Genomic DNA, 11941 nt, shown 5'->3' on the forward strand with positions numbered 1-11941 from the left:
ATTTGGTGGCGTTGAGCGGTGAGTTTCTGGTGTTGAGTGTCATGTTCCTTTAGTGAGTTTTGAGTTTCTTCCTTTATGATTTTGTGAATAATGATTACATTGATGATTTAAGGTGTGTTTGGTATAATATATGAAATGTTTGGATGGTTTATGAATGAAGTTATGATTGAAGCAAGTATGGTTTGTAAAGAATTTCTAAGATGAAATTCTTGATGGTGGTTTCAAGTAATGTGATGTATTGATGTAGAGACTTAGCCTTGAAAGTTATCATAATGCTTCAATAATCGCTCTATCTCAGATAGGGAAGGGAATTATGTGATGAGGAGTAGTAGGAGGTTTTGTTCTATAGTCTGTTGTTCTTTGTTCATAGGTGGTAAACGAATTAACTTTGAGTGGTAGTTGAGGGAGGGGGTGAGGATAGTTGTTTCACAACTACAAGTGCAAAAATTTGCATAGTCTGACATCAGTACATATATCCAGATGATTGGGTATAAGTGCATGGTCTGTTTAGGATGTTTGTGTAAATATTGTATGAAATGTGATGTTGGAAGTACTCTTAATATTGTGTGTTTGTCTCTTTTAACATTAGCTTACTCTTTTTTGTGTTTCTCTGTTTGTTTGTTTGTTTTGTATGTTTTGATTTTTTTTTCAATGATCACTTGATTGGTATAAGCATAGAGAGATTAAGTATCCATGGAGCAAGCCTTGTAAAATGATATCACTTATGTATAACTTGAGTAGACTAGATAATTTGTACAATTTTATTTAGAAATGCCTCGTGTACATAATTCTTTTATTTTTCTTAAGTGTTGTATAATATAGACTTATAGTTATTTTGAGATAACTACATGAATATCTATTATAAGTTCGTTGAAGTAAACTATTTTATTATATTAAAATTGTCATAATTCCTTAATAGTGTTTATAATATTTTAATGGGATGTATTATTTTACTTTTTTTTTTCTAATTAATTTATCTTTTCAATTTCTTTTTAATTAAGATTTATTTGTTACCACCACATATATAAAAAAAATTATTTTACCTTTTATTCATTTATTTTATTTTTAAACTAATTTGTCTTTGCTTTTTTATATTTTATCTTTTTATAATCTATAATTAATTGATCATTTAATAAATTAATAACTTATATTTAAATTATAAATGTTTTATACTAATTTCTTATTTTTAATTTGATCTCTTTATGATTTATCATTAATAAACTTAAATTTGATAAATATATTTTATTTTTAAAAGTAGTATATATATATATATATATATATATATATATATATATATATAATACAAGTGTTTTACATTGTCATATAAAAATTTATTTTCTCTTTTATTTATTTAATTTGTTTTTAAACTTATTTATTGTAAAAATATCAATACATTTAAATTCTATAATTTAATATCTAATGTATTATTATTTTAGTTCTTATATAGAAATATTGCTTTCTCTAATCAAAATGTCAATTATGTATAAGGTTGACATTATTTTATTAATCAATTTAATCGATGATATGTATTCCTAAAATTTGATGATTTTTAAAATAAATAAATAATTAATATTATTTTTATTTTTAATTTTATCCTTTTATGATTTCTAATTACTTTGAGATAAATAAAATATAATTTAAAAAAATATATTATAATTTTATGTTTGAAAATAATATTATTTTAAAAATAAGATAAATTTATTAATAATATAAACTATTTATATGATCATATAAAAATTTTTTATTTTATAATTTTATTTTACAAAAAGAAATTATATGTATTTTTTTGGATTAATCTATAATATAAATATTCTTGTTTTAAAATATTTTTTTACAGTTTTAGTATGTAAAAATTAAATTGATATTATTTGATAAAAGAACTAACATTAATAATATGTATATAGAAGAAATTGACACAAAATTTTAAATAATTATATTTATAAGAGAATAAAAGTAAACAAACAACTATATAGTGATTATTTTTACGAGAGAGAAAAAAATAAAAGAAGAAAAAAACAGTGAGACTGTGTGACTCCTGAAGCCAACATTGTGTGACAGTGAGAAAGAAGAGGAACGTCGTTTTAGTTTTAGTTTTATTGTAAAACTCTAAACCCTTTCATGTCGACCTCCGAGGACCCAAATGTAACAACGGCACAAGAACAAGAACAAGAGCCAGAGCAAGAACAAGAAGAACAAGATCAACAATCGGAAGAATGGGAAACCATGGCTCGAGCGTGGCTCTGTTCCTTCCCGGAGGCGAAAGAAGTGAGCATGGCAGAAGTGGAAGCGTGGATCGACTCCAACCTCGCCTCTCTTCCCGAAGGCCTTCGATCCATGCCTCGCCCCGATCTCTCCAACCGACTCATCTCCTTCCAGAATTGCATAAGACTCCCCAACCAGGTTCCGACCAATTCCACCTTTTCTTCAGATCTCGTTTCCTTTAATCACACGCGCCGATCTTTCTGTTCTCGCTCTGTATTTGTTACGGAGTTTGGTTTTTTCAGGAACAGGAAGCGAGTCAGCTTGATCTTCCGCAAGCGCGGTTTCAGCGCACTGATCAGTGGATTCCGGTGTATTCGTGGCTGGAGACTTTGGATAAGGATGAGGTGGTTAAGTCCAAGGAGATTTCTGACTGGTTAACGGAGAACCCTAAGGTTCAAGAACAGTTGTGCTCCCGGCATTCGCGATACCATTTGATGCATTACATAAAAAAATGTCATCTCAAGATATTAAAAAGAAGGGATAAGAAGAAGGTATTCAATTCCATCCATGTTCATTTTAGCACATTGTGGTTATCTGGTGCTCTTTTGATCCATTAAGCACTAAGACCTAATTATCTGTAGTCATGGAATTGAATATGGTTTTTAATATTTATCATGTGTGAAATTTTTGTTCGGTGTCGACTTCATATATTTGTTTGCTCGACAGGGTTTAGAGCAGCCTGACAAAGACTCGCCGTTGAAGATTCAGAAAGATGTGGTGATGAAACACTCAGCTCCCCTTCCAAGTATGCTTTATTCTTCTTACCTCTAAATTGTCTATGCTTTATGCGGTGGAATCTTTGTTTCATCTTCATTCGGCCAAAGTTGCACTTATTATCTATTATGAATTATCCTATATGTTGGAAGTGCATTATTGGAAACTTGTTTGTGGGAGAAATTGTTAGAAATGCTTTCAAACAAATGCAAGTGTAAATCCTCATGTGTAATCAATTTAATTTTGTGCATGTTTAATATCATTGTCAATAGTGTTCTAAGGCAATTGTAGGATAGTGAAGCAAAGCAGCCTACCGCTGCTACTGGACTCAAATAGCGTAGCAGTTTTCAATAGTTCAATAACTATTTTTTATCTGGGTATTTTTTGGTAAAAAATTCACAAAAAAGTTACCTCGGTTTGAACCTCTATTCCTTCTTAGTTCATACTCCATAGAACTATATGTTTTATCCGTTGTTCTGTTTTTTCTTATTCCTTTTGACTTTCATAGTTCATATTCTACTATTTGTTTTTTCCTAATTTGTTATGTTTTTCATCTATTAATTTCACTAATTTCTCCTAGATTGATGGGGATTGTGTTTGGATTGTTCATCATAAATTCCTTTAAATTAGGGATTATTGCTTCCTTTTTTATTATGTGTAGTATAAAGTTTTTAGTTTGCATTATTATAATATTTAAAATATTGCTCATCCTGCTTTCAGCAATCCTGCTAGCGTTTCCAGAGTTAGCCGTAATGCACTGCTATGAGATCGATAACTTCGATGCATAATCAATTTATTCTGTTTTCAATATATTGTGGTTTGAGTTACTATGTAGGGTTCAATTTCTAAGTTTTTCTCATTTTCCAGTGGCCATTTTTACAGGCTTCTGTTGAGTCAGTGCATGTCTGTGTAGTGTTGTGAGAAACCACTCTAGCTTTAGTTGTCCTGAGGAGAGAAATTTGGGTGGGTTAGTATTCATGTTGTTTGATCTTGTTTATACTCTTATATTTGGTCTATCTCCATATTCTTGTTTGCTGACTGGACTGGTGAAAATATTAACTGTTTTACAAGGTATGTGATTATATTCCCCTGAAAATGACATTTTGTAGAATTAAAAGGCATGCTTAGTTAACATTTAGCATTTTCTGAAATGTTTTTCAAAATTCTGTTGATGATTAAAAGTATGTGATAGAAACTAGTGAGTGAATGCTAACAGTTGGGTTGTAAGGTTATTTCCATCCTTGTTTCCCTTGCCATGAGAAAGCGCACCTCTTATCATATAATTAACAATAATTAAGCAAGACACGATAAATTCATTTCCCTGGAAATGCATAATGCCCAAGAATATTTTTCAAAAGATGTTATGACAAGTGGGAATATCATTTCAAAATTCATTTTCTCCAAGTATAACTTCATGATTATTTATGAGAAACACCCTAACTTTTTCATTGGAACCTGGAGTTTAGTTTGCTTTACTATCTCATGCCCCCTCCCCATATATTTGTTATTTCTACTATGGTACTTTTATAACTGCACAATTTGTATACAAATGGCAGACTCTAGAAAATTCCTATCTGATTTTAAGATGCTCAAATCTCAGACATTTCTGTGTTCTTTTTTAAGTTTCTTATTTCCTATTCAGTATGACTCATTTTTCTTAATTTGATTATATATGTCTAATTCTGCAAAATGTCAGACCATAAAACAATTGTGTATTTTGAATCATGCATGTGTTCAAGGATTTATGTTTGTACTTTTCATTTCTGTATATTTGTAGGTATAGGTGTTGATCTTTCCTCTAAACTTTCCAGGTAGTTCTGTAAGTAATCTGCCCAAAGATAGTGATTTGTTCTTGGCCAAAAAAAATGAAGCCTATCGTAAATATGAGATGTAAGTGAATGAACACATTTTCTTTGTATGGCTACGTAGATATTGCACTTAATCATAGTCCAGTTCTCCTCACATTAATTTTGTTTCAGTTTAGTGGAGTTGGAGAAGCTGCTTTCCCCCGCATTCTCAAAGCAACCTAGCATATAAATCAGTTAGTGTTGGAAACATCAACTGTGGTGTCTGCATTACGTTTGACTTAATAGGTGCCCATTCTCATTTACATGGAATGGTAGATCATATATGTAAAAAGTAGTGTAGCGGAATTATTTTTACCATCATCTGACCATCACAGAAATTTCAGAAATGACGAATCTGAGCTGGATTGAAGTTTTCTCTAACGTGAGTAATTAAACATTTTTGTGAACTTCTGTGGGATGATAAATAATTGACACTAGTTAGGACTATACTTAACCAATAAAAGGGATTACCAATTATTTAAGCTATTTGTTCAATAGCATTCAGTAAAAAATATAAAATTACTATTGCACATACATCTACGATGTTAATCATCCCAGACCTCTGCATCATGCTTCCCGATACTTATAGCTGTGAATCAACGGTCCAATTCAATTATGATATTTGACCATATAGGCAATTACTTCCTCCACGCAATCATTTTCTTCCTACATCCTATCACTTCCGGGATTTATTTTCCGGAATACAATAAATAATTCCGGAATTTTTTTCCCCAAAATTATTCACCCTCTCCTTTAATGGAAAACATTTCCCGGAATGTTTCGATGGGAGGGGAGGTGAAATTTGAAGTGGTAAAAAGTTATGAAATAAAAATTTGTGGATTTAATCGTTCAAGAGAAATTTTTCATGGCCTGATATTGTTTATTTTAAATTCCTTAGAACCTGTCTTGAAAAATTCTGAGGATAATTCTGCGGATGTAATGTTAAACTTGGCTTTGCCGGTCTGTGCGTGTTTTTTACTGCCCAAAGGTTAGTAAGTGGTGTTCAATATTTTTTAATAACTTTGAAATCAATCATTGGAACTATGTCTTTCATAGTTTCTGCATTGGGTCCTTTTGCAGAAATGAATTAAACGGGCAAATCATGAAGAACGTGATGTAGGAGAGAAGCTTAACACACTCGGATTCTTTTCATTTCAAAAAATTGTATATTGAACTCCCGGAAGCCATCAATAATGGAACTAGTCCTTAGGACATGTTGATTCTGGAACACGAAGCCTGGAAAAACGGTGCAGTTAAATTTTCGTTGTCTATATATTATGCATTATGGAGAGGAAAAAAACTAAAAGAAAATGGCCATGCAAAGCCATCTGTTATGCAGGCGAGGCTCCAAGGGAGGTTTACACAACCAGCAAGGAGTGGATATAGTAGGCATCATTTAGAACCCATTTCTCTGGAACTGAGCATGATTGTTGGCCAAAGCAGGCAGTGCATAAGATGGTGGCTTCAGCACTAAAACCGTGGCCACGGAACACTATTCTATGCCTTGTTTTCAAATTTTCTCCAGGGTGATGTTAACAAGAGATGGACCAAGTGACTTTTGGGGTTCCTGTACTTCCAAGTTTTCTTCCTGCATTTTCAAACTTCTCTAAATCCCTGAACTAATCTTTTGACTAGGGTAAAAAAAAAATTCTCATTTATTCTACCCATTCCTTTTACTCACTTTTCCTCCTAATCTAATGTCGCAGGATCCACACAAAGAATTCGTCTTCCTCTCCCACACCACCACAACACACCCCCTCATCAGTACAACTTTTCTCACATATCATCTTTAATCTTCAAGTACATCATTCCACTCGAATATGGCAGGTAGGAAAGAAACTAGGGATTTAGAATTACAAATTTGTTATGTAAGGTTAAAAACTGGATTTCGATATCCTTTAAAAAGTTGACCGAATTTTAAAATCTGGTTTTATTCCCACATCCGATAACCATTAAATCAGATTTTAAAATTCAGTATATATATGTTTTGGCTGACCTCGTTAAATGCTTTAATATACTTTGTTTAAATGATAAACACTTTAATCTACATTGTTTAATAATTTAAATTATATGTTTGTCAGTGTTCTGATTTATATTGTTTAACTCTTTAAAATTTTCTCAACTCTATTTTGTTTAGTATAAGTATTTGTTAAACTTAAAAAAAAAGATTGTTAAAACAATATCATTTAGAGAGACAAGATCGTCTAGTAACTATTATTTTGAAGTTTAACAAACAAATATTTAGCAAACACTACTTTTGATATCAACCTTAGACAAATATCTAGTAAGTTTAACACTCTTGTGCTAAATGATACAAATGTTTTAATTCTCTTCAGAATTTCGAAACGCAATTAGTGTTGATTTACATGTATAGGTTCTAATAACTCTCAGTAAGAGGATTAAATAATATAAGGAAATCTGAGAACTTGTGAAATTCTTTCTTTTGTTTTATAAACATAATTATAGTGTAACGTTACAATGATAGCAAAATATTATGCATTCTCTTGTGCAAGTCCTCCTTTTTGCTTTCTTCAAGAGATAACTAATATTTAGAGATAGTTGACTTTGTTGATATTAGGTGGCTTTTCGTACTAAGATATGTATTTTTCTACGCCTTAGGAAGAGCATCATTGTTTTTGCAGTTAGAGCTTGTATGGTTATGGTAGGACATAAAGCTTTAGAAAACATTCCAAGAATGTATTCCTTTCTCATAATGTCTTTCTGATCCTCATGCAGTGCTTTTGAGTATATCTTGGTGTTGATAATATCTGCACAGATAAGGAGAAAAAAATCAGAATAGACAAGGTACAGTACGTAAATGCATCTAATGATCTATACATTCATATAGTGTTAAAGCATGTTTCGTATAATAAGCGTTTAGTGTAACTCTGGCCTTTTTCAAGTAATGATAATTGATAAGATATAGTGTGTATTTCTTCTTTCACTAGATACACTTTTGACAAAATGTTTTTTATTTTTTTTATACATGTCATGTCATGATTTGTTTTATAAGTGTTTAGTAAGAATGTTCTGATGTGCGCATTGTTCTGATGTGCGCATTGTCCAGATGTTATACATCTCCAAACGATATTTCATTAAATGTTGTTTGTTAAACTTCAAAACTTTGAGATGTTAAATAGTTTATTCTCTTTAAACGATCTTTTCTTAACATTTTGCTCTAAACAAGTCGTACACGCCATCTTTACTAAAAGCACTGTTGCTCTGCCCCCTCCAACCTAGCACTTGACTTCGTATCTAAAAAGCTTTCTACCCTCACCGAAGTTAACTCTATAAGTAACGAATCTTTCTCGAAGAAGGCTTTTGAATCTTATGTTGTTACTTTCTCTCTAATGTTTCATCATCTAACACTTTTTTTTAATAAAAAAAATTAACAAGTCTTCAGATTTCTTTGTAGTGAAATTATCCTCTCTTTGAGAGCTTTGAATTTGTACTTGTTTTTCAAAAAAGTCTTTGTTGTGTTTGTATATTCAAAAGTGAATCAAAACACTTGGTTGTTTTAGTTTAGTTGAGCTAAACAATCTAGTCAAAAAGATTAATATTGAACCAAGAGTGGGTAAACTCATCTATCCAAAGTTAGATAGTTTGTAAACTAGGAATGATAAAACACGTTGTAATCTTTTAAAGATAAGTGGAACCTCTTAAGTATGTTAAAGAAGAAAATTAGACGTAGCTTTATTAAAGTGAATTAGTATAAAAATAAGTTTGTCTTGTTTGTTTTCTTTCCTAAACGTTTTGCTAAACACTAATGTTTAATATTTGTTACAAATTGTTTAAGTTATGTAAAAGAACTTAAAGACTTATTTAAAAAAAAAGTTTTAAAAACTCTATTTAACCATCTTTTAGAGTTTACAATGTGTTTCAGTTTTTAAAAAACTAAGAAGAAAAAAAAAAGACAAACTAATAAACTATTCTAAATAAGAGTAGAGTTTTTTTTGAAGTCTTTCTTTTTTCTTTCATTCTCCTAACCATAGCTCGGGTAGAAAAATTCATCAAATTCCATGAATTTGATTTGGTTTGGTGGCAATGTTTCTAATGTTAGGTTAACAAAGAACATGAAATAGATTTCACTGGGGTCGTCGTCGCACAAGTGTAACCGACGTTAGTATTGATGAACCTAAAATTAAATTAATTCTAAAGTAATACCAAAATAGTAAAAAATGTCAATAGCATAGCCAACATAGTAAATAAATGTTATACTTTTGGCTATTATAATTAGTATTATTACTTCTATTTAAATTATTCTAGGAAAAAAATAGATTCTTAAGAAGAAAACAGAAAGGATAAGAAGGAAGGAAGAAAAGGGAAAGAAGAATTGTGTTGGGCAATAGCTATAACTAGAATGTAACAGGTGGAGATCAATGGAGAGTGATAAGCTAACAGAGGAACAAGTGTCGTGCATGCTGCATTCGCGTGGCATGGTTCTTTATCTCTCTTTGCACCAAATTAGGATCATAAACTCATCCTTTCCTTCGTCTCTTTCATCGCCTACGCCAACGTTTCATCATTTTCCACCAAAACTTCTACTTCTTCCTCTTCCTCTCTTCTTACACCATTTTCTCTTTTCTTACTCTCCTCTTCAACTCTTTCTCTCCTTCACCACCCTTCTTGTAAGTGTCTATCTAATATATTTCTCTTTTTCTCTCTTATCTAAACACATATATATCTGTTAGTTTCACTTCTGTACTAAATCTTTGCATTGAAGACTAATTCAAATCTACAGCAAAAACAAGAATATACGAGGTTAACTGTTCTTCTTATGGTTATGTAACGTCTTTGTTTAAATTTGTTTCTATAGGAAGTGAATAAAGAAGAAGAAAATGTCTGGTGTGTCTCCAGCAATGTCTCGTCCACCAGCAGCAACGGGAGAAGAAAGGGTGTCTTCAGCAGGCATGAAGTCTAAACGGCGAGCAGAAGAGGGTTCACATGGTGGCATGATGGGTTCACTACGCATGATAGAGCTTCAGCTTGTGGCCTTCATTTTGGTGTTCTCGGCAAGTGGGCTTATCCCACTCCTTGACCTAGTTTTCCCTGTACTTGCCTCTGCTTACATCTTGGCACTCTCATATTTTGCCTTTCCATCAAAGTCGTCATCATCATCGTCATCAGATTCATCTGGGTCGGGGACTGAGCTCTTCAAAGGGAGCAGAATGTTCCGAATGTATGTGGTTCTTGGAACCACTGTGGGGTTGTTCTTGCCATTGGCTTATGTGCTTGGAGGGTTTGCAAGAGGGGATGAGCATGCTGTGCGTTCAGCCACCCCTCACTTGTTCTTGTTGTCCTTTCAGATATTGAGTGAGAACATCATTGGAGGGTTGTCTTTGTTTTCACCACCTGTGAGGGCCATGGTTCCCTTGCTCTACACAGTCAAGAGGATCTTTGTGGATATTGATTGGATTCATGATGTCTGGCTCAACAAGACTTTGCCTGTCAATGCCAGGTTTCAGGTATTTTTCTTGCACCAAAATTATGAACTCATCCTATGACTTGGGTAGATATTAAAAGATGAAGGAAATGACTAAAATCTTAATGGAATAAAATATGATTTTACTCAGAACTTATGACTTTAAAGATCTTTACCATAAGTCATTGATCTTCCTATACATCTGGTGATTAATTATTAGACTTTAAACTTTTATTTGTTATCAGACTCACCTCAATTATCTCTATCCAAACTGAAGAGTTGTGTATGAGAGCAGGCATTCCTTTTCAAGTTATTCACTTTTCACAATTTAAACAGATAATTACTTCAAATTAGGGTGTGCATAATAACCATACAGAACCAGTTACTAAAAATAATACTAAAGAATTTTGAGTGGTGATTTGGTTTCTATGATTCATTTTTTAATAATGTTATATCATTGCTACTAGAACTTATGTCTGGTGTGCATGTATATGTGTGAAAAGAATGACTTTCAAGTGTTGCAATGCGTGTAGGACATGGCGTGGGATTTGTTCGGGAAGTTTCTGGCAGTGGCGAATCTGGTTTATTTCTCCATCAATCTATTCATGTTCTTGGTTCCTTGCTTCCTTCCAAGAGCTTTTGAGAGGTATTTCCAAGAGAAGGGAGAGATCTTCGCTAAGTCAGCAGAGGACAAGCTATCTGTGGTTCACAACAAATCCCAATTTCCAGAAAAGAAGACAGATTAAGAGCCAATTTCACTTCACTTGCAATTTTCAATACTTGACTACTTTCTTTTTCTCTTAAAAAAACGTTTATGACTGTATGATGATATGATATGATATGTGAGCCTGGGACTTCAAGTCTGGCTCCTTCTTTAGATTAAGAAACTGTGGTTTTTTTATAGATTTTATGTATCATACATGTTAATCCTAATCTGGAGATTTTCTAGACTCTTGTTCAATAATATCACTAGCCATCTTAAAATCTCAACACTTTGGATGATGTCTATCGTTATCTGACATACATTGGCGTTCTAGAAAGACCCTTTTAACACCTGTTTTTGTTGGCGGAATTGCAATAAATTATAACCACAATAGTAAGGTCTAGCAGATAAATCCATATGTTTACTTGAACTTCCACCTAAAATTTTTGAAAGAGGATACTGGAAAAATAAAACAATTTTTTTATAAAATTAAAATTAGTCTATACATGAATTAATTTATGAAAAAGCTTTTTTAAATTTATTTTTAATTTTTACATAAATTAATTTTAATTTATAAAGAATTTAATTTGTTTTTTTTTCTATTTTTTCTAAATGTTGTATAGAAATTAATCTGGAAGAGAAAATTCAACTTAATCATCGGATTTGGTCTGAGTTTTATGAATAATGTACACAGAAAATGGCAAATAGAAAGAAAATTATTGCATCCGCATTTTTGTTATGTTAAATATTAGAAAACGATATGATATATAAAAAAATGAAAAAAATAAAAAAAATATAATCAAATGTATATATTGTGAAAATATCTGCTAATCATTACTTTAATCAAATGTATATATGTGAAAATGTCTACAAATCATTATTCTAAAATTCGGAATTTGTTCCTTATTCTCAATGTTTCTTCAATTTCACTTAAGTTCAAATGAAAACTTATATTCTTTAGCTCACTCTTAAAATCTTATCCTCATTGTCATC

The 11941-nt window shown here is 31.7% G+C and overlaps 2 protein-coding genes across 6 annotated transcripts; both read left to right on the forward strand.

Moving 5' to 3' along the window:
• The first annotated feature begins 1998 nt into the window (after positions 1-1998).
• LOC124844088 (ribonucleoside-diphosphate reductase subunit beta) lies at positions 1999-6486 on the forward strand. Of its 4 annotated transcripts, XR_015784161.1 has the most exons (7): positions 1999-2400; positions 2505-2753; positions 2929-3007; positions 4788-4866; positions 4956-5069; positions 5722-5811; positions 5904-6486. XR_015784161.1 is itself a non-coding variant. In XM_047320946.2 (5 exons), the coding sequence occupies exons 1-5, from the start codon at positions 2119-2121 to the stop codon at positions 5011-5013; spliced, it is 747 nt and encodes a 248-aa protein (XP_047176902.1). In that variant the 5' UTR covers positions 1999-2118; the 3' UTR covers positions 5014-5230. The 4 variants fall into 4 exon arrangements, 1 of the variants encoding a protein (XP_047176902.1); XR_015784160.1 differs by lacking the exons at positions 5722-5811; positions 5904-6486 and adding an exon at positions 5168-5204; XR_015784162.1 differs by lacking the exons at positions 5722-5811; positions 5904-6486 and having other exon boundaries at positions 4754-4866; positions 4956-5204.
• Positions 6487-6529: 43 nt separating this feature from the next.
• On the forward strand, positions 6530-11193 carry LOC124844086 (uncharacterized). 2 transcript variants are annotated; one of them, XM_088106277.1, is made up of 4 exons: positions 6530-6650; positions 7560-7628; positions 9640-10288; positions 10779-11193. In XM_088106277.1, the coding sequence occupies exons 3-4, from the start codon at positions 9662-9664 to the stop codon at positions 10989-10991; spliced, it is 840 nt and encodes a 279-aa protein (XP_087962403.1). In that variant the 5' UTR covers positions 6530-6650; positions 7560-7628; positions 9640-9661; the 3' UTR covers positions 10992-11193. The 2 variants fall into 2 exon arrangements, with proteins under 2 accessions (XP_087962403.1, XP_047176900.1); XM_047320944.2 differs by lacking the exons at positions 6530-6650; positions 7560-7628 and adding an exon at positions 9293-9451.
• Positions 11194-11941: the final 748 nt, after the last annotated feature.

This window comes from Vigna umbellata, chromosome 2 (genome assembly GCF_029865625.1).
Source record: "Vigna umbellata cultivar VRB3 chromosome 2, Vumbellata_1.0, whole genome shotgun sequence".
Taxonomy (NCBI): domain Eukaryota; kingdom Viridiplantae; phylum Streptophyta; class Magnoliopsida; order Fabales; family Fabaceae; genus Vigna; species Vigna umbellata.